Genomic DNA, 23,664 nt, shown 5'->3' with positions numbered 1-23,664 from the left:
GGTGAAGAACCATTATCACTTTGAACTTCGGTTGCTGCAATTGGTTCTGGATCCGCCATTTCACAGGAAATTTTGATTTGATATCGCACTTGTGATCGGGGTTTTGTTTAGTAACTACTAGTGATATGTGTACTTGTCTACTGTGTACGTGAATGGTATGTTCGGAGGATCGTAAGCAGCGACAACAAATGTGTTCAAAACGTGACGTCACATGACGTCATGCGAATCGGAAAATTTTCGAGTAAACAAAGTTTCAAACGCCGAAAAGGGTAAATTCATTCTCAATTTTCGACTTGAAAAAGGCAGTTGAATTATAAAATTTGAAAACAAAGTAAAACTGGCATTAACAATAAACAAAAATAAAATATAAAAATAAAAAGTAACAATCCGTTTCGACTTTTTTTCAAGAACGCATAGTATTGAAATTCAGCCCATTTTCTTGCAGAGATGGAATCTTATTCTCTGATAAAGTTACTTGCTACAATTTTAAACAAGGAAGGAAAAATAAATAATGCCATGAAATCATATCTAGGTCAAACATTTCCAGAGGAAGAAATCCATTGATTTATATATACATAAACGTAAATGACTCTGTTAAAGACGTCACCATAGATGTCGGTACTTACGATAGAAAATCACAAAATAAATTCATCCACTATATTTCGCCTGAGCTAATTGAATAAAACAAAACAATGTTACTATTTCTTTAATAACATGTAAGTCATGATTATTGTTTCAAATTCCTTACGAATGTTATAATTCATTTTGCCAAGTTACCTCGACAAACGAGTTTCTAGTATCGAAATTTTTAAATCACTATAACTCTAAGATTGTTATGTAATTTAATATTCTTCCAATAAGGCATAATTGTATTGATGCTATTAGCGGAATGTCAATCTTTATCATTTTGATCTATTTTTATCCATTAACTCAAGCAGAAGAATATGAAATGTATGAAGTGAAAATATATATGCACATATATTAACAGACGATTTGAAAGACTTTCGCGGGGTTTTTTCACTTGTAAGAAAGCCCATGCAGGTAAAAGTGACCAAAGAATAACATTTAAAACTAATATACTAAACATACACGACTTATTTGTTTTATTGCAAGGCGTAGCTTTAGTATTTATATAAAAGCTTTATAAACTTCATGTATCATGAGACGCATAGGAGTATAGCTACACGTCTGTTTAGTAAAACTATTTACGCCCTCTATTGACTTCGTTTACACTACGTCTTTGGAAAGTACACTACACTATGAGAGAAGGGACTATACGGCTGTTAGTCTAGTTCCCGTATAGAGTTAAGCCCGGGTCACATCTGCGCGATTCAACACGCGATTCAACTCGCAATACAATTGAAGGTTGAATCGCGTAGTTAGACACGGGTATCAACTTGTTGCGCAATAAAAGTTGCGCCGTCGATTTGCAATAGAGCAATGTCCTAATCAGCGCAACTTCTTTGAAGCAACTTTTCTGATTCGCGTGATTTTAGTTGCGAGTTGAATCGCGTGTTGAATCGCGCAGATGTGACCCGGGCTTAAGGAACTCTAACGGCTTCTTGGTAAGTACGCCCTCAACTAGATCTTTCGACGGTGGGTCAGCTCGAAAACAATTTAGTTGAAAGAAACCTCAGTAGAAATGAAAAGAAAAGAAAAAAAAAACCTCAGTTGTTCAGATGTGTGTTTGCCCTTAATTAGCTCTTATGGCTCAGTCTCAGTTTGAAACCTGTAAATTGAGAACATTAATAATAATAATAATAATAACAATAATAATAATAACAACAATAATAATAATGTTGAGGATTTATAAAGGGAAGACATATTCACCGATAACGGTGTTTAAGGTATACCACAATATTACAACGAAAGAGACAATACCTTCACATGGCAGCAGCTAAACAGCGCCCAACTGACAGCTTATTTCGCAGGTCCCCATTTATACACCTGGGTGAAGAGAGGCAATGGAGATAAAGTACCTTGACCAAGGACACAACGTAATGATCTGGCCAGGATTCCAACCTACAACCTCCTTCAAAAGGGTGAAGTCACGCAGGTATGATCCTGGTCAAATTCAATTTTTTATTTTTTATTTTATTTTTATCAATATCAGCTTTCGTAGAGTGAGAAACAAAATGTCACTAGTTTTAATAATAAATTGGTATAACGTCACTCCTTTGAAAGAGTGAAATTCACTCTAAACTTTATATAGTCACCCATCCTAGGACAGCTCATGAAAAGAAGTGAATTCTCATTCCTTTTGAATTACAGGTACAGTATTTACTCTAAAATCTGAATCGGAGTTTTGCAATCTCCCACGTGCAACTTGATAATGCCGTGTAAATGAAGCTGTATCAAAAACGAAAATTCCATGTCCATCTTATGAGAGAGCTTATTTGATTTAAAGTCATAGGCCAGGTCATCGAAATAGTGATAAGCGGTTTTACGTAAACTGTCGGAATCGATTGTCTGCGAGAACGGCCAGAATCCGAAAAGATGTACTTCACGACAGTGGCTGAGGGCGACACTGGTGAGATAAAATCCTGCCAAGAGAAAGGAGAGGAACATTAATAGTGGCTTGATGTCGCGGTGAACACATTCGGTTACAGATAGCCCCCTCCCCGCCCCTGGACATACGCACCACTACCACCATGACAACGGCCACCACCACCATATTGTATGTATGTATGTATTTTAGATCCTCCTGCAAGCAGGAACTCGCGAAGAAGCCTCCCTCATTGGCTTATCAAAGCCGCAAGCTGACCGAAGTCAGTCTCTTACATTCATATTTAACGTCCATGATTATGAATTGTCAATTGTCAAAACTCTTTAACTGGACGACATACATTAATCTTGGAGTGACTCGAACCGGGGACCTTATGATTGGAAGGCAACCGGCGTTAACCACTGAGCTAACACTCCATATTAAATGACTGCATTTATATATATTACATGAGTAAATAATCGACAAACATTTATCGTTCTTACCAAAGTAATAATCATAGCCATAGTTCGGTTGCTTACCCTCCTCCGTGCACCCCCCCCCCCCAAAAAAAAAAAACCTTCATACATACGCCCAGTGAATGGAGTTCATTGCTAACAAAAAAAAAATACTGGGGATATCCGCATCTCTTGGTCAAAACCAAATCTTAATAGCGATATTTGTATAGTGAAGAAACTAATTAAAGTACCATTTTAACACTTTTTGTGTAATAATCTCCGTAGATGCAGCCAAACATTACTACTATTATCACTAAGTAAAGGTAAAGTGACATTCTTAATGTAGGGTGTATCACCATTCCTTACAGTGATGGACTGGGTGATGAGAAAAGCAACTTTGAACGGTGAAAATGGAATCAGATGGAAATTCACTAATAAACTGGATGACATTGATTTTGCAGATGACATTGCCCTCATGTCATCAACCAAGCAACAGATGTAAATAAAAACAAATTTGCTAGCTGATGAGGCAAGTAGAGTGGGTCTTGACATTTATAACAGAAGACCAAAGTGATGCGTATAACACTAGAAATCAGGAAAGTATTTTTATTGGTCAGGAAGAGTAACAAGAGGTGGACAGATTTGTATACTTGGGTGTGACAATGACAAAAGATGGTGGAGGAATGGGAGACATTGCCAACAGAATTGGGAAAGCTAGGGGTGCACTAATACGTCTACAAAAGATTTGGGTCTCCAAAAGCATCTGTAGAAGAACAAAAATAAGGCTATACAAAACACTGGTACTACCGGTCCTACTATATGGATGCAAGACCTGGTAAATGAATACGGGGGATGAAAAGAAAAGCGATATTTTCCATAACAAATGCCTCAAGAGAGTGCTAGGGATAAGATGGCAAGAACGGGTCAGCACAAAGGAACTGCTAAAGAGAGCAAAAATGGGACCACTAAGCATCGAAATTAAGAAAAGAAGATGGAAATTCATTGGGCATATATTGCGACAAAACCCTAACAACGTTAGCAACATCAGCATGACTTGGGCACCAGAGGGCAGGAGAAAGAGAGGGCGACCAAAAACAACATGGCGCAGGACAGTAGATAAAGAGAGAGAGAGAGGGCTGGTTGGCGATCCTGGAATGAGGCCAGAGACGCAGCTGCCGACCGAGATAAATGGAGACGCTCTGTTGAGGCCTGATTTGCCTCTATAGGCAAGAAGAAGACAGATGAGATGAGATATCACCATTGCGACTGACCCACTAGTGGACATATACATTAACATTCTACATGACATTGTAGTTCTCAAAATAATACTTTCATCGGCAAGGTTGCTTTACGTGTTGTATAGCACTCTAGTTTATGTCTAGTGGTAACTAGTGTGCTACAAGTGCTATTTATTCATCCATTACTATAACCTGTTATATATGCTAACCGGGGGTGCTAACATTTTCAAAGAAGGTTTCGTCATTTATTGAAAATAAACTATTTTGTGGAATTTTACTTTAGGTCCGCAAAATAACATTTTGATACATGATGCAAGTAATGTTTCTCTTTGTTTCAAATATGAGTTGATTGATGAAAACTATAATCATACCAAATGATTTTAATACAAAGAAGGGCTAAAATAGAATTAAACTTAGCTACAGTACATAATATGTACGGTATGCTACTGAACATCCAAATAGACTATTTCGGATTTCAAGTTAGAAGAACACATTTTAAGTGGTCACATTATCAACTCTAATAAGGAGAACGTTAGATGCATGTTGTGGTGGGGAATTATAAATGTGCGATCATTAAAAAATGTATAGTAGAAAGCTGTATCTGAGCTGTATGTATGTATGTATATTAGATCCTCCTGTAAGCAGGAACTCGCGATATGATATAATATGAATGTAAGAGACTGACTTCGGTCAGCTTGCGGCTTTGATAAGCCAAAGAGGCTTCTTCGCGAGTTCCTGCTTGCAGGAGGATCTAATATACATACATACATACATGCATACATACATACATGTTTGATTAATGCTTTGAATTGATTTGACTTATCATGACAATACATAGGCTATACGCTCTATACGATTTCGAAACTGAGGCGGTGGGCTTGCCAAAAAAAAAAAAAAACAATAACGACTGACGTCCGTTCTGGAGAGGGGTCCAATGGGAGGGATTTTCCAAATACAAAATCAAACAAAGTTCAATACGACAGTTAAGTTTCACGTGCATGGAACTTTTAAGTCAAAGTGTGAATCACTGAATCTTACTTCACTCGATTGTCATTTTCATGCTTAGTGTTGCTAATGAAAGAAACCACAAGTTCTGAGAGAATAGATCACACCGTGTTATTAAAACAAGAAGCCTGTCCAGTATCATATATATCATAGCTATGCTCATTTTTCTTCTGGCAATTTTTGGGTCGTCCCGTTTCGTCACAGAAAATTTCTGTGACGGTGGGGATCTCTGCCCCACCACCTCAGTCTGTGCCGTTGCATGGTTGTGGTGGAATGCCAACGATTCTGGTTTTTGCGTAATAATCTAAGTATGATCGAACTTTCCCCAGTTGATTTCAAAATATTCACATTTAATAGGAAATATATCACAGCATATGTTACATAATTATGTATATAGTATAATATGATATAGTAAACGCGGTATATGGTAACTCACAGCATGTTATTATTAGAGTTTCACACCTCACACAAATGGACGGAAACGATCGTGTAACCTTCCAAGCACGGCGGGGTCGTCTGTTAACATGGCGATATTGTGCGATTCCTTTACAATCTCCCAGCTTATACTGTGGCAATCTTACGTGTATTCGGTCTGTACCCAAAACCTCGTGCATTTCTACCTTTTTTTTATAGCATTTTCTGAACTCTATATCGTTTACTTTACATATATACATATTTGTATAACACATGAATGCCGAACTTTGAACTAACTTATATCGAAGTATATGCAAACCTGAAGACGGCCTTTGCTTTAGCCCACGTGATTTCCAGAATTCTTTCACTTGCACGAAATGTTCAGGGTGTCCTAGTACCAGTACGTTATCTGTGATGTTATAGGTTTCTAACGCATGGATGCACTTTTCAACGTGCACACGATACGGTAGACAAGGCATCCAAAGTTGTCCGCGATACTGGCGGGCGTCCTTTAAAAAATTGGCCATATTTTCGTCAGTTGATAAGCTGCCATACCTATATAAGCAACAGAAGAAAAAAAAGGAAGGAAAACAAATAGAAAGTTAAGGAAACTAACAAAAATACTAGAAATTTAATTGACAAAGTACTGAAGGTTCTCATATAATCATGAAGACATTGAGCATCGTTTAAATAAACGATCATAATATCTTAGTTTGGATATCATAATAAACTATATCATAATATAATATAATATAGTAATCTATATCATAATATCTAAGTTTGGATAATTTTCTTTAGCATGGGTGACCATTATTAGACTCTCTAGCAGGTGTATTTCGGGATAATACCGATAACCTTAAATGAATACAAACAAAATACAGGTTAGTCAGTGACGTAAACCAGTGAGGGAGTCTGCATGGGGCGAGAGGAAGAGGCCCCTCAGTAAGAACTCTTCACCCTTGATCCTTGCCTCCCTTTCCACTCACAAAGTAGCTGGGGGGGGGGGTATCAACTATATAAATGTGTGGAGGGGGGTATGAACTATATAAAACAAACAATTATTTCAGTTTACTGGTATACAAGAACGACCGTGCATGGAAAGTCCGTACTAATAGTGCGAAATAAGAAAGAGACTAGATAAACTATTATACCTCTGTCCCGACTCCTTGCTACCCTCAGTGCCTGCCTAACCCCCCCCCCCCCCACACACACACACACCCATACATTCACACATGAAAAAGGTCGGTTATGCCACTATGTTTACTTCGAGATATATACGAATTCCCTGCAAACTATAAAATTAGTCTATTATAGTTTTATGAATTTGTGTGCGTCTACAGCTGATCAGGGCCGTCTTAACGCATGGGCCCACTGGGCCCTGGCACAGGGCCCCGTGATGTGAGGGGCCCCGCAATCGTAGTAACCCCATGTCTTAATATGAGAGGAAAACTTATTGAATAGGCCATTATGCCTGATTGAATTCGATACTTGACAACTTGTGACGAGAGTTGGTGAAACACTTGAGAGTTTGACATTAAATATTCGAATCTGAGTTGGCAACCCTGGAATATACAGTCCCCCGAAGGCTTACACAGAGAAAGTGTTACTCCGTAACAATAAGAAAGAGGATATTGCCTCAGCCACGAAAGGCATAAAATTTGAAAACCGTGGGTAATACCTCACTACCAAACCTAAACAAAAGGAACCACCACTTGTGTTCAATCTCACCTATACACCCCATATCAAAACCACGCATTTGAAAAAAAGCACTTTTGAAACATTGGCACTTAATCTCGCAACACGCTGAATTATCCAAACTGTTTCCAAAAGAACCGATTCTAGCCTACAAAAGGGCCCAAAATCTCAAAGATTTACTTGTTAACTCAAGGTTTCGTACTAACGAAGAATCAGCTGACTCTCAAGGTTCACACGAAGCTCTTTTAGATGCTCTTATAGCTGCACTATGAGTCCATAAAAACTCGTGCACAGAAAATAGATGCATTTTGAAAACGAGACGCCCAGGCCGAATATAAAATATTCAAAGGCTACTACTGATGAAGCTCCTCCTATAAAGTTTGAGAGCAGAAATCGGTCTAGTTGGTCATAAGAACCTACGCTAGTCTCTCCTACTATTAACAGTACACTCAATTCACCTAATAGGTGCAATTATGTTTCACCATGAGGAGCATGCTATAAGTTCATGTTCCTCGCGCCCTCCCTTAAAAATACTTCATATTCTTGGCGACTACGTTGCGTTAGATAGTGTAAAACCGCCTACACCCCCCTTTCAGTTGAAAGACTCAACACAAGGGTGTTACAAATGGTGAATCCAGTATTGTTAGGGAAGGGATGGGATGGAGGGCAAAACTGGAAGATTACTCTTCTATAATGTATTTCAGCTTTTAGATATATCACGTATGTTATTCAGCTAAAGTTTTATGCTTTATGCGCGACATAGGGAGGGGTGGTAAATGCAGGCATGTCTATGCTTGAGCGCTTGTCAAGGATGTCAATTTTTCACGCAAATTTTTTCGAACTCACTTGATTGAGGGGCCCCGCTCCATTGCCGGGCCCAGGGCCCGGTGATCTCTTAAGACGGCCCTGCAGCTGATAACAGCAATATGTGTGTGTGTGTGTTTGTGTGGTGTATCTGTGTATGTGTGAGATATCATAAGCGTTGGTGATCTGTAAAGTGTTAGCGTCAGTTTACAATTATCCAACATATTTATTAAAGGAGAAGATCAAACATACGCAAAACGAATCGAAGCCAACAAGAAATATGAATAGAAATCAAAATTAAACGAGACGAGGCATTTGAATCTTGAATCCTTGCTATTTTAAACTGGCCTAAAAGTACAACTGCTTGCATCCACCAATGATTGGCAGTGATGCATTTAGTCTTGCTATACACGTGACATGAATATGTGGTGTTTGGATTCAAAGTTACCTTATTGTACGTTGTCCTTGATTATATGTTTAATGTTTAAGTGTAAGTTATTACATTATTTTAGGAGAAAATATTCATATATATTTTCAATATTAAACGTCTTCTTGTTTTTTTTTCTATTTATCGATTATGTAATCAATAAGTGACGCATTTTCCCTGTCGAATGTAAGATGCTTTTCATATTAGATGATATAATTCGACATCAAAATTAAAGTAATTTTATACATTTGTAGGAGAGTGAATGACTATGTTAATGTAATGCTCTTCTTTTCTTAAAAATTCTTTCTAAACAACTCACCTGGTTCTAAATATACTCGGATTAAAAGTCGTAAAATTCGTCTTAGCACCAGCGTCACCGGCAAAGCCTGCTATCGGTGCAGCATTACACCTGTTCGTAGAAATGTACTGTAATCATATCTCAACTTCTATTAATACAAATCAGCATCATCATCATCATCATCATCATCATCATCATCATCATCATCATCATCATCATCATCATCATCATCATCATCATCATCATCATCATCATCATCATCATCATCATCATCTTCATCATCATCATCATCATCATCATCATCATCATCATCATCATCATCATCATCATCATCATCATCATCATCATCATCATCATCATCATCATCATCATCATCATCATCATCATCATCATCATCATATCCATAATCATCATCGTAATCATAATCATTACTATTATCATAGAGCTTTACATTAAAGAATATCTCAAAGCACTTTACAAAAAACGAATCGTTACACTTCAAAACATACCTATAAACAAAATCAGCCTGATCGATACACTCTCCACAGTGACTATTCAAAATTAATCCACTGTTCCCGACAACACTGCACCTTGGTATCGTTCCATATGTGGTGTTCTAATGGAAGGAAAATGATTCACTTTTAACTATCGTAAATGTCATGTTTTGTCAAGTTGAACTGAGTTGACAAGGACTTGTCAAATTGTCGGGTTCAAACTGCATGGGGTTGCACGTAACTTGGCAACTCGACAACTATTGTATTGCTATAGCTATCATAAATTCTACGATCCGTTGTTACAGCAGTACTGACGGATTGAAGGGTATGGTCCCATGACACCATATCAGCCAATCAGAGAGAACATGTGATCTCATGTTCCGCTTTTGTTTTCGCTCGAATGCATGGAGTAAACCAACATACCACCCGTTGTACAAAAGGAATTCCGTGTAACACCAGGGAGTTTATGGAACGCGAAAAGGGCAACCTTAATTTGTTGTCTCAACTATGTTTGTTGCTGTCTAAACTAAAGTTGTTGCTGCTACTTTACCATGTTGCTGTTGTTCGTTGATGTCTAAACTTACGTTGATGTCTAAAGTCACGTTGATGACTAAACGCCTCTTAATGTCTAAACTCACGTTGATTTCTAAACTTACGGCTGATGTCTAAACTCACGTTGATGTCTAAACTCACGTTGATGTCTAAACTCGCGTTGATGTCTACACTTTCGTTGCTATCTAAAGTTCCGTTGTTGTAACACATTGTGAACGAACATCATTCTAGCTTTCTTTTCAAATCATTATAACAATCAACCGCAAGTTGCTTCCGTGCAGAGCTAACAACATATCTATAACAGAGATTTTCATGCTAAATACAGCCAATGATGTTTTCTCAAATTTCCCGAGATTTGTTTGGCTAATAATAGTCCCTTACCCATTGTCTGCAAACATGCTTGCATCTTCAGTGCTCAATGAACGCAAAGTATGATGGTTTAACTATGTGTAGAGCATTCACAAAGTACAGGCAGTGATATGATCGCATCTTTACAACTATACACTAGTAAAAGTATAGGTCATATAAAAAACGCAAGTGGTGTTCGATCGGGACGAAAAGTTTTGTCTCTAGTAATATTACTGTCACTCGTTTTACTTGATTGCCGACATTCACAACATATACAGACATCATTTAATGGTTCAAATAAATAAGTACAGTATTTAATGCTGGCATTTTGTCTCGACACTCGTTTTACTTTCCGACATTCCCGGATTATCTCTACACATTGTTGAAGGGGCTCAATGAAATCACATTAAAAGCGCAGTATTTTTATGCTGGTTCTTTGTCTAGACACTCGTTGTACTTGATTTCCGACATTCACAGCGTATATGCATAGCCTATATCATTTTACAAGTTGTTTACCGTGCAGCCTCCTGTGTTAGTATGAGCTGTAACGCACATGTTATCTGTATATTATTGTCTTTAAACAGCTGGCCGAGACTATATGTATGGTCGGTCGTTTGAATAAACGTGCATCGACTTTACTATACGTTGAGCTGCATGTAGTAGGCCATACTGATTACAACGAAAACACTGACATCAGGTAAGTTCACCCGCTATATGAGGTTGATTGCGTGGTAGATAGGACGTAAAAATATATTGTGGATAAAATACAATTTTTCATTGCTTGGTCTTGATTTGAACTCAATTGAGAGCACTGCATGCCTGAAAAACATTAGTACATCATATGAGGCCTGACATATTGTCAGAAATAAAGCCGTTAATAATCCCTGTTAATAGAATTACATTGAGCACAACAATAATTGTAATATGTTGAATAGACAAAAATAAAACAGTTCTATATCAGTCCACGGTGAAATTTCTCTACCACTTGCAATGTCTGAGAAACGACTCTTTGAACATGTGAGGTTCATGAAGAAAAGAAAGTGGCCGGACTATACTTAGTTTGACAAATCAGATTCTCAGATGTAGCAGAAAACCGAACTGGAAAACATAAACAGAATGCGAAACACATTGAGGTTTCGAAGGCTTCATTGCAGTAGGCTTCTGCTTGTAAAACCATGCAGAAATAGCTGTTAAAATATAAATGGCCCGAACCACTATGTTGATTTACAATTACACTATGGCATGGTAAACACAGGTCAGTCTACTGTACATGGCAATACACACCTCCATCACAAACAATAGGGGTCTTGTACTCAATGTGATACATCCGCACACCAAGTATATGAGAAGTATCAACGATTCCCATCTTTAGATATCATATGTAAAAGGCTTTTCAGAGTTTGACCTCTGCTGACCTCAAAGGTTGTGGCTCGTACAATATCGTCATTGCAATTTTTTTGCAAAGACAAACAGTGTTGATGACATGCAAGGATTGTTTTGATATATAAAGTTTAAAAGGACATGTCTTGGTTACGGTATAAGAATTTGTAAACAATGAATTAACATTAAGGCCTGCGCTTAGGCGTCATTATCAAGTTAGCCTTAAAGGAGCATTCCAGATACTGAAATAATTTGATAACCGAGCTAGCTAAAGAAACATTGCAATATGTGACTTAATAATATGTTGCTCTACTTTCTTTTCTCTTTCTTTGTTTGCTGGTATGATATATAGAGACTGCTCAAAGTCGTCCTATATAAATTCAAGTCCTCAATTGTACATTATATTCCCGTGCAGAGCCGCCATGTAGATGACACCTTCCCAACAGCAAGAGCCGTGTGCAATAAATAATTCATAGATTTACATTATTGTAACTGATTGTCATGCTAGTTAAATCTCTATGTAAAAGCATGAGTACGAAATTAATTGAAATTTAAATATCGAGTCCGCACCCGACACGTTTTACATATAATGGTATAGTCACCATATGTTTTTCGTGTTTTGCACGTATTGCAGTTTTATTACGTACACCCCCTTGTTTAGCAGATATGGTCAACGATACAAAGGTAAGCCTGGTAACCCTGCACCACCAGATTTAACTGCCAATTCGTTGTAATACAAATGAGCGCTATTCTTTCTATTTTTCTTAAATTGTCGGAGCGTTAAACTGACCGAGCATGGATATAGCTTCGAATACGATCTATAGCTTTCAGACTTCGGCTAGCGACAGCAACCATGGGCAGGTTAAGTTTACCCAAGTGTGACTTGAGATCAATGGTCATGTTAGGTATCGTTGTAAACCGGTTAGAATCAACGGCTTCAAGTGCAGATTGCTTTCATTTACTGCTGTCAATTGTTCACAAACGAGCCTATATAAATATCATCGGCTTAGCAATTAAAATGACTACACGATTTGTTAACGCTGTAGCAGGTTACGGTATCGAAGAATATGTGCTTGCCTTAATTAAGTCGAGTCCATGCTATACCATTATATATCACACTAATTCAGCATATATACGTGTGAACACCTGACTATAGTAGCAATAGTACGGTATATACTATAGTGCTCCCTTTGTCCTTCCTTGTCTTAGATATATGACATATCAAAACTAGAATTCTGCATAAATTCACCCTTAAAGTAAGTAACAACTCAAAATGAATTGAAAATAAGAATCCATTTTGCGTAACCGTGAATAATTTGGTTTTTTTACTCTGAATATTTGAGCATTGCTGTCATAGGCGTAGGAGGCGGGGGGGGGGGTAGGGCTGCAGCCCCCTTACCAAAAATTTTGGTGAAAATTCGGGCACTATGCTGAGAATTTTTCGGGCACCTACTAAAAGTAGAATTGTGTGTTTTTCAATGGTTTAACTTATATTATTATTATCATGATTATTGGAACGACTTCCCCATTAATTCTAACCAATATGGAAGGGTAATAACTTCACGGAAAATTATTGTATGTTATTGGCATGTAATGTAATAACCGATGAATACCTATATGATATGCACATTAACATGTTGAAAAATTTGGGTTATAGTTTTCGGGCAAGTCGTTACAGCCACCCCCCCCCCCCCCCCCCCCCCAATCAAATTAGACTCCTACGCCTATGATTGCTATGTACGGTAATAGAAGAAATAAAATGACAGAGATTTTCTGGCAAACATATCTTACTTGAGGTAAACGTTTGAAAATATCTTCGGTAACCTCAAATTTTTGGTCCTTATGTTTTCCATTGAATGGCAGCTCCATGCCAATAGGACTATTCTGTTGATCCAACGACATGTATGTATTAAAATTCCTACCGACTTCAGATATAAAATCGTTTCTGTTGAGGGTAAACAGAATGTCAAATAATTTACAGTCACATTGAATAATCATAAATACTATTTTGTAGAGTTATAATGTTCTTGATAACTGAAAACTTTATATGACAGAAAAAAACAATGAAGCTAAGAAATTTAATTTTAGTATAATATATTTTATGTATAGCAGAAGAGTAATGTCCACAATATACAGCTATATATAACGGTATTTATTATATTAAAACCTATATTTAAAAACATTGGCTACTGTTACTTTAAGAGAGTTAACCACTGAAAACTCTATGCAACCTACGTGGTCTATCTTGGGGATGCTGTCGTATAATGGCCGGAGAGTAAAGCTTGGCATAGAACATCTCTAAGATGAAAGTCATGTCTACGTGATTAATCAATTTTATTTTGGGAATGTTACAAAGAGTAACGTAAAAAGTTAATTTATTCCCTGATGTTCATAACATGCAATACATCATTCTGAACACATACCTGTCGTTTATTTAAGGTACGTAGTTTTTCTTTTAATTAAATAGTTGTTTGTTAGCAAAATGTGTAGAACAAACCAGTGATTAATATTATCAAATATTGAAAAACACACATTTATCGAATCATATTTTTTTAATCCATAATATTTGCAAATTCACGCATATACATTGATGATATTGTTCATTTTTAGGGGATAAACAATGGCAATAATTATTACGGTACTTAACAAATTATTTGCTCAACTGAACCAGATTTCAGATTATTCTATACAGTAAATTAACTGTGATGTATTTACCTGAAATGATCTATCCTTGTGTGGTTGAATGTATGTTTACTCACTAAAACTTTGTTGTAAAGAAATATCTTCTCTCCGTCGCTTTCATCAAATATCCATAGATATCCATTGCGATAGCTGCAGAGTAAGTTATAATAGAAACACTAAAAAGAACTATACGAGTTACAAATACACACTTCAATCCAAAGAGTAAGAATTTCTTTTTTGAAAGTATTCACATTGATCACTCTTCCTAGAGTTGGATTCATTTATGTATATTTATATATATATATATATAAACATATAAATATATATATATATGTCTGTGTATGAATATATATATATTCAAAATTCGAATACGTATAATACTATACATGTTAAAAGAACACTCTGCTGCCAAAGAATTTTATTTTTAAATATACTGCTTATGTCTACAATATATGCCAACGTTCTACTCATGTGTAAAGGCCTAACAAATTAACAGCTTTTATAACAGTTGATATCGTTTACGTAAAGCATAACCATTCTCTTTAAATTTGGGTACCATTAAACAATATCTAACAAACTATCAAAAGGGATTTAATCGTATAGTAATATAATGTTAATGAAACTATATTTTACGTAAACTATTTTAATAAGAAAATAATGTACATAAAAAACCTATACAACTTACGTATCTGTCTCCCATTTGTTATACGCATAGGGAATACTGTAGTGAATGTGTCCTATCATTAACATTAACACCAATGTATAACACGCAAATAAGATCAGCAACAAATTTCTCGATTCCAGCACAGAAACCATTTTGTTTTTACATAATCTCTCTCGCTCGAAAATATGAAATCCCATTATCAGGACGGAACCTCCAAATGGTATCTATGATAGTGAGTTCTATTAGCATTTGTGTGCGTTCAAATAATACAAAGTACAAAGTTCGTTTATTATAAGAGTAAGAGAGAGAAGAGACTAACAAGTCTAGATGACAACAGACGCGAAATAAAAAGTGTCTATGACAACACGATATAAATAACAATCTCAGCTATTTCTATAGACAACACAAAGTAAAAAGTTCATTAATTATCAGAGTAAGAGGTAGAAGAGACTAAAAAGTCTGAATGATAAAAGATGGGAAATAAAAGTGTCGATGGCAAAACGGTATAAATAGAAATCCCAGCTTTTTCTATAGAAAACAGTCGCGATGTACGGTTGAGTTTAGTTGCAAACCCTCAGCCGAATTGGTAACATGTCAAGTAGGTTAACCGCGAACGCGTTATGTCAATGATAATGAAGTTACGTAGTAAGGATGCACTGGTTCCCATTCGCAGTACATGTGTTTACTGACATAACTAAACTTAACTGTCGTAAAAAAAAATTATTTCAAATACCAGTTTAATGATTGCAAGTGTGGGCAAAGGATTGGGTATTTACTGTATTTGTTTGACTACGTGTTCGGCGAAAATGTTCAACACGTTTCAAGGTACAGACCTTGACAAAAGCTAGGCAGTGAGTGTATTCGACACGTACATACATCATCCATGGCATAAGGTAGGCCATACAGTGGCCGAGCTAGGGGTATTGGTCGGGGGGGGGGGTCGAGAATGGTCTGTAGGGGCGCTTTCGGCATTATCTAAGTGGAGCGCCACCACAGGTTGGCGCGGAGCGTACTTAATATTTTTGAGTAAAGATACTCCCTAGATCGCCGGAAATGACCCTTTCCGGGCCTTGCTAATTTGCAGATCAACGAATAATAAATAGGTGTAAGAAAAATACACCAACAAAATGTGACAAATGTCAATAGGTAGATGAGAGCCCAATAAAAAAAATCAATAATCGCGAATAAGTAAAAAGTGGTAAAGTCTGCAAAGGGCGCCAGCAGTACATTTGAGTCCGTCAGGGGGGCATCCGCCCCTGACTATATGGACGCTCCGCCACTGAGGCCATATGATATTTAGTATTATATGTTTAGCATACAAACACTATATCAAATATGAGTCATCTGAGTCTTGCAAGTGAGGTAATGCATTGATCTTATTGAAGGTCATCATTTCACCTATCGGGTGCTGATATCTATTGAAGATCAGTAGCGGCGAATGAAATAAGTTGAGGTAAGTTCAATATGAAGGGTTGAAGAAAAGGCGAGAGGGGGAGAGGGGAGCAGAATCTTCGAGAGGAAGTGCATGCCAGCAATTGTGTGATTTTGATTTGAGGAATCAATCCACAAAATGAACTGACAGCTTCTAGATGGAATGGAACACATGTATTTTCTGCACGGTATGTCAATGAAATGCCATAATTCAATTTTTGTTTCTCAATTTCTTAACAAAAATGCATTTTTAATTATAAAACAAGATACGAAGGGGGAGGGGTGAACTTGTCCTCTGAACACATCAGGTAGGTCAGCCTACCGCTTCTTATGAAGTCCCTTTCTACATGGCCTTGGTAATGTATCTACTACGAAAATTGTATTGGCTAATATTTTATATGTTTATCTAATCAAGATACTTTCTCAGTTATCTAATTCAAATTTAACTTATCTTTTCAGACACTCGTGCACCTACCACACACTAAAAGTAGATGTTATGCTGATGTATGGGCGTGGCCAAAGACATGACGTCACAACTTACATAGTAACAGCTGCTTCTAGAGTTGTTCCGGGTGTCTGAATTGATATATACCCATTTCCATTCAGCTTAAGCTGACGCCTATGTTGCGCCACGTGTTGCCTGATATTGACATACATCGAATTAAATTTCTTCCAATCAGAGCACTACAAAATGACATGTAAAAGATCGTCCTATCAGTTCAATTTGCCCTAGCCCTATTATAAGGGACATAGACATTTCTCTAAAAAGCTGCCTTACTCCCTTCTACCAAACCTCCTCTCCATTCTTTGATGTTATCAAGCCAACCTTTCTGTCTTCTTCCTCGTCTTCCTCTTGCGCATACTTCTCCCTCAATCGTTGCCAAAACTAAGCTGTTGCCTCTTCTCTTCCAGTGATCATTCTTTCATCTTCCTCACTTCTTACAGCATTCCTTTTCCAAAGTCACAGCTCAAAAACCTCAATTGCCTTCTCCTCCACGGTCTTTCCCAAAGTCCAGCTTTCACAATTGTAGAGAACAACACTCCGAATCATAGCGTTTGCGAGCTTTACTTTCAGCTTCAAGCCTACGTCCTTGGAATTCCAATCAGATCATTAGAAAATGGCATGTGAATGATCGTCCAATTAGAGCACGAGAAGCTGAAATTTATCAATTTAATGTCGATTTCTTCCAATCAGAGCGGTAGAAAAAATCATGTGACACTGGTCGTCAGTCCAATGAGAGTACGAGAAACCAACGAATTCCTGATGTGTCGATTTCAGGACTTATGGCACACTAGGCGTCGATTTCATCCTATCAGAGCACGATAAACTTGCATATGTCAATTTAATTCGACATACGACGATTTCAGGACTTACGGCACACCATTGTCAAATTTGTCAAAGTTTATTTGGGAAGACAAGGTTTTCATAGTTTTCCCCTATACTCTGATGAGAATGCGTAGTATTATATGATGAGACTGATCGTACAGTGAATATATAGAACGAGATCTTGTGAGAATTTTAAAACCTGGCATGGGCGGATCGAGGAATTTAAGAAGAAGGGGCTGTGGCCCTGTGGTCGTTTGAAGCAGACTCCTATGTAGGGGACATTCGAAATGGTGAAGTCTGAGGTAAATGTAGGCTTCAATTGGGTCTACTATATAGGAGGTATACAGGCAAGGCCAATAATGACTTTTAATTTTGGAAATTGAATAGCGAGAGGGGTGCACATACCCACATCCACCGTCTCTGGATCCGCCCCTGGATTAGAATGTAGAATGATCTCTTGTTTATATGACCGATATCCCATGACTCCCCATATGATGGGTTCTTGTGTGAAATCGTGAATACTCTCAAAGCAAACGTTATTGATATGTCTTTGACATGAAAACCCATATTACACAATATAACATATCGCGATCTTCAATTCGTGTATTGGTGAAAGCCCAAGCCTTGACGATCAAACACACACGTTTCTGATCCAACATCTTGAATATGACGAAGAAAACAGTGCAATGAAAATGAATCATTGTCCAAATTTACTGAGCAATAAAACTGAAATAACTTTTACTGTAAATACTTCAATGATCCAATGATTCTGGGGTTTTATGCAAAATACAATATGTGGTTACATATCCGATAACAAGAAATAATCATAAGTTTGAATCTTATTCTCTGATAAAGTTTAACTTACGATTTTAAACAAGGACAAATAAATAATACAATGAAATCATATCTAGGTCAAACATTTCCAGAGGAAGAAATCCATTGATTTATATATACATAAACGTAAATGACTCTGTTAAAGACGTCACCATACATGTCGGTACTTACGACAGAAAATCGCAAAATAAATTAATCCACTATATTTCGCCTGAGCAAATTGAATAAAGCAAAACAATGTTACTATTTCGTTTATAACATGTAAGTCATGCATGATCATTGTTTCAAACTCATGAAAATGATAAAGATTGACTTTCCGCTAATACCATCAAAAAAATTATGCCTTCTTGGAAGAATATTAAATTACATAACAATCTTAGAGTTATAGTGAATTAAAAAATATTGATACATGAAGCTCGTCCGTCGAGGTAACTTGGCAAAATGAATTACAACCTTCGAAATGAGTTTGAGTGTTAGCTCAACTGACAGCTTATTTCGCAGGTCCCCATTTGTACACCTGGGTGAAGAGAGGCAATGGGGATAAAGTACCTTGACCAAGGACACAACGTAATGATCTGGCCAGGATTCCAACCTGCAACCTCCTTCAACGGGTGAAGTCACGCAGGTATGATCCTCGTCAAATTCAATGTTTTTTTTTTAATTTTTTAGTTGAATTTCAGCTTTCGTAGAGTGAGAAACAAAATGTCACTAGTTTTAATAATAAATTGGTATGACGTCACTCCTTTGTAAGAGTGAAATTCACTCTAAACTTTAAATAGTCACCCATCCTAGGACAACTCATGAAAAGAAGTGAATTATCATTCCTTTTGAATTACGTGTGTCGTGATATCCCACTCGTACATTAACGACGGTATAGTATTTACTCTACATTCTGGCGCGAAGGTTTGCAATCATCCACGTGCAACTTGATAATGCCGAGTAAATGAAGCTGTATCAAAAACGAAAATTCCATATCCATCTGATGAGAGAGCTTATTTGCTTTAAAGTCATAGACCAGGTCATCGAAATAGTGATATGCGGTTTTACGTAAACTGTCGGAATCGATTGTCTGCGAGAACGGCCAGAAACCGAAAAGATGTACTTCACGACAGTGGCTGAGGGCGACACTGGTGAGATAAAATCCTGCCAAGAGAAAGGAGAGGAACATTAATAGTGGCTTGATGTCGCGGTGAACACATTTGGTTACAGATAGCCCCCTCCCCGCCCCTGGACATACGCACCACTACCACCATGACAACGGCCACCACCACCATATTGTATGTATGTATGTATGTATGTATTTTAGATCCTCCTGCAAGCAGGAACTCGCGAAGAAGCCCCCCTCATTGGCTTATCAAAGCCGCAAGCTGACCGAAGTCAGTCTCTTACATTCATATTTAACGTCCATGATTATGAATTGTCAACAACTCTTTAACTGGACGACATGCATTAATCTTGGAGTGACTCGAACCGGGCACCTTATGATTGGAAGGCACCGGCGTTAACCACTGAGCTAACACTCAAACTCATTTCGAAGGTTGTAATTCATTTTGCCAAGTTACCTCGACGGACGAGCTTCATGTATCAATATTTTTTAATTCACTATAACTCTAAGATTGTTATGTAATTTAATATTCTTCCAAGAAGGCATAATTTTTTTGATGGTATTAGCGGAAAGTCAATCTTTATCATTTTGATCTATTTTTATCCATTAACTCAAGCAGAAGAACATGAAATGTATGAAATGAAAATATATATGCACCGTAACAGACGATATGAAAGACTTTCGCGGTTTTTCACTTGTAAGAAAGCCCATGCAGGTCAAAGTGACCAAAGAATAACATTTAAAACTGAAATACTAAACATACACGACTTATGTGTTTTATTGCAAGGCGTAGCTTTAGTATTTATATAAAAGCTTTATAAACTTCATGTATCATTTGATTTGATTTGATTTGATTTATTTTGTTTTTTCACGTGCAAATATACAAGATGAAAGGAAGTCTTCTATAAAGCATACACTAGCTTATCAATGTAGAAGACTCCCTGAAGAAAGAAAAGAGAAGAAAAAAATTAAAGATCAAATTAAGCGTTTCGACAATAAATCAATTATATGATATTTTAATTAATATGATGCAATTATTTCTTTAATATAACATTTTCTAAATGTCCTACACGATAATTTATTTTTAATAATGTCAGTAATAGAATTCCAGGTTTTTATTGCTCGATTTCTGAGGCTTAACATTCCTGTTGAGGTATTCGTGTTGTGATAATGCGCATGATTTGCATGTCTTGTGTTGTGGTGATGTATATCCGAATTACTGATTAAATAATTATGAAATGCATTAGGTAGGAGTCCATTCCAAGCCTTATAAGTGAAGGTGGCAAGATTTACACGTATTATGTCATTAATTTTCAATACATTCAGATCCTTGAATAGAAGGTTGGTGTGATCACGTGGTGCAGCATGTGATATGTGGCGGACAGCTTTCTTTTGTAATATAATAAGTGGCTTAAGATTAGTATCACGTGTGCCAGACCAAATTATCGAGCAATAAGAAAGATGTGGGACCACTAAAGTTTGATAAAGTGTCTTTAATATGTGTTGTGGCAGGTAGTGTTTCAATTTCGATAATATTCCTATATTCTTTGCAACTTTCTTGCATACTATGGAAATATGATCACCCCATGAAAGTTTATGATCAATATGTACACCTAAGAATTTATTAGAAAATACCTCTTTGAGAATTTTACCTCCCATAAAAATATCTTTATCCCAGCTAAAATTTCGGGATGTATTAAAAACGATATAATTCGTTTTGCCAATGTTAAGCGATAGCTTATTAGAGGCAAACCAGTCGTTAAATTTATTCAATTCAGAAGACACTTTAATATGAAATAAATTTTCATTTTCTTTTGATTCGAAAAAAATATTTGTGTCGTCGGCAAATAACGTAATGTTTGCGATTTCTGATACGTGGCAGATGTCATTGACATATATAATAAACAGTCTCAGCGTCTCATACTCATGAGACGCATAGGAGTATAGCTACACGTCTGTTTAGTAAAACTATTTACGCCCTCGATTGACTTCGTTTACGACGTGGTTGGAAAGTACACTACACTATGAGAGAAGGGACTATACGGCTGTTAGTCTAGTTCTTTTATAGAGAAAGGAACTCTAACGGCTTCTTGGTAAGTACGCCCTCAACTAGATCTTTCGACGGGTGGGTCAGCTCGAAAGCAATTTATTTGAAAGAAACCTCAGTAGAAATGAAAAGAAAAGAAAGAAACAGAAAACCCTCAGTTGTTCAGACGTGAGTTTGCCCTTAATTAGCTCTTATGGCTCAGTCTCAGTTTGAAACCTGTAAATTGAGAACATTAATAATATAAATAATAACAATAATAATAATAATGATAATATTGAGGATTTATAAAGGGCAGACATATTCACCGATAACGATGTTCAAGGTGTATCACAATATTACTCTAGTCAACGATACCCTATCAAAGTTATAGAGACAATACCTTCACATGGCAGCAGCTAAACAGCGCCCAACTGACAGCTTATTTCGCAGGTCCCCATTTATACACCTGGGTGAAGAGAGGCAATGGGGATAAAGTACCTTGACCAAGGACACAACGTAATGATCTGGCCAGGATTCCAACCTGCAACCTCCTTCAAAGGGTGAAGTCACGCAGGTATGATCCTCGTCAAATTCAATGTTTTTTTTTTATTTATTTATTTTTTAGTTGAATTTCAGCTTTCGTAGAGTGAGAAACAAAATGTCACTAGTTTTAATAATAAATTGGTATGACGTCACTCCTTTGCAAGAGTGAAATTCACTTTAAACTTTAAATAGTCACCCATCCTAGGACAGCTAATGAAAAGAAGTGAATTCTCATTCCTTTTGAATTACGTGTGTCGTGATATCCCACTCGTACATTAACGACGGTACAGTATTTACTCTACATTCTGGCGCGAAGGTTTGCAATCATCCACGTGCAACTTGATAATGCCGAGTAAATGAAGCTGTATCAAAAACGAAAATTCCATGTCCATCTTATGAGAGAGCTTATTTGCTTTAAAGTCATAGACCAGGTCATCGAAATAGTGATAAGCGGTTTTACGTAAACTGTCGGAATCGATTGTCTGCGAGAACGGCCAGAAACCGAAAAGATGTACTTCACGACAGTGGCTGAGGGCGACACTGGTGAGATAAAATCCTGCCAAGAGAAAGGAGAGGAACATTAAAGGGGCTTAATGTCGCGGTGAACACATTTGGTTACAGATAGCCCCCTCCTCGCCCCTGGACATACGCACCACTACCACCATGACAACGGCCACCACCACCATATTGTGTGTACGTATGTATGTATTTTAGATCCTCCTGCAAGGAGGAACTCGCGAAGAAGCCCCCCTCATTGGCTTATCAAAGCCGCAAGCTGACCGAAGTCAGTCTCTTACATTCATATTTAACGTCCATGATTATGAATTGTCAACAACTCTTTAACTGGACGACATGCATTAATCTTGGAGTGACTCGAACCGGGCACCTTATGATTGGAAGGCACCGGCGTTAACCACTGAGCTAACACTCTACGCTAACACTCCATATTAATGGACTGCATTTATATATATTACATGAGTAAATAATCGACAAACATTTATCGTTCTTACCAAAGTAATAATCATAGCCATAGTTCGGTTGCTTACCCTCCTCCGTGTCCCTCCTCTGTGCACCCCCACCCCGCCCCCCCCCCAAACCTTCATACATACGCCCAGTGAATGGAGTTCATTGCTAAAAAAAAATACTGGGGATATCCGCATCTCTTGGTCAAAACCAAATCTTAATAGCGATATTTGTAAGTGAAGAAACTAATTAAAGTACCATTTTAACACTTTTTGTGTAATAATCTCCGTAGATGCAGCCAAACATCACTAGTATCACTAAATAAAGGCAAAGTGAAACCAACTAATGTATCTCCTAGTTGGCCTTCTCAATGTAAGCATCGTTAGCAGTTGAATTTGGAAAGTAGCTAAGGTTTCCTTGATTCTAACTGATAAAGTAAACAATGCAGATGACCATTTTAAGAGAATGTGGTGAAATAATATCGATTAAAGTGA

At 37.2% G+C, this 23,664-nt stretch overlaps 2 protein-coding genes across 5 annotated transcripts in view; both read right to left on the bottom strand.

The window, feature by feature from the left end:
• Positions 1-386: 386 nt before the first annotated feature.
• On the bottom strand, positions 387-16,384 carry LOC139980169 (alpha-2,8-sialyltransferase 8F-like). Of its 3 annotated transcripts, none has more exons than XR_011797468.1 (8): positions 14,963-16,384; positions 14,311-14,427; positions 13,387-13,540; positions 9,331-9,437; positions 8,843-8,932; positions 5,917-6,152; positions 1,882-2,543; positions 387-1,729 (listed from the first exon to the last, which is right to left on the bottom strand). XR_011797468.1 is itself a non-coding variant. In XM_071991623.1 (7 exons), the coding sequence occupies exons 1-7, from the start codon at positions 15,136-15,138 to the stop codon at positions 2,281-2,283; spliced, it is 1,143 nt and encodes a 380-aa protein (XP_071847724.1). In that variant the 5' UTR covers positions 15,139-16,384; the 3' UTR covers positions 387-2,280. The 3 variants fall into 3 exon arrangements, 1 of the variants encoding a protein (XP_071847724.1); XR_011797471.1 differs by having other exon boundaries at positions 387-1,632; XM_071991623.1 differs by having other exon boundaries at positions 387-2,543.
• Positions 16,385-18,607: 2,223 nt separating this feature from the next.
• Positions 18,608-23,664, bottom strand: part of LOC139980178 (alpha-2,8-sialyltransferase 8F-like) — a 21,612-nt gene continuing 16,555 nt past the window's right edge. For both annotated transcript variants that reach the window (XM_071991649.1, XM_071991642.1), the window contains exon 7: positions 18,608-22,763. In XM_071991649.1, the coding sequence (XP_071847750.1) occupies positions 22,501-22,763 (263 nt within the window). In that variant the 3' untranslated portion in view covers positions 18,608-22,500. The remainder of the gene's footprint in view (positions 22,764-23,664) is intronic.

The sequence above is a fragment of the Apostichopus japonicus genome, chromosome 2 (genome assembly GCF_037975245.1).
Source record: "Apostichopus japonicus isolate 1M-3 chromosome 2, ASM3797524v1, whole genome shotgun sequence".
NCBI classification, from domain to species: domain Eukaryota; kingdom Metazoa; phylum Echinodermata; class Holothuroidea; order Aspidochirotida; family Stichopodidae; genus Apostichopus; species Apostichopus japonicus.
This window is presented reverse-complemented; position numbering and strand designations above follow the sequence as displayed.

Coding starts and splice junctions, on each gene's coding strand:
- LOC139980169 (XM_071991623.1), bottom strand. CDS start 15,138: ATGGGATTTCATATTTTCGAGCGAGAGAGATTATGTAAAAACAAAATG. Junction 8,933..9,330: donor CAGGCTGATTTTGTTTATAG/GTATGTTTTGAA, acceptor TTCTACGAACAG/GTGTAATGCTGCACCGATAG. Junction 6,153..8,842: donor CCGAGTATATTTAGAACCAG/GTGAGTTGTTTA, acceptor TTGCTTATATAG/GTATGGCAGCTTATCAACTG.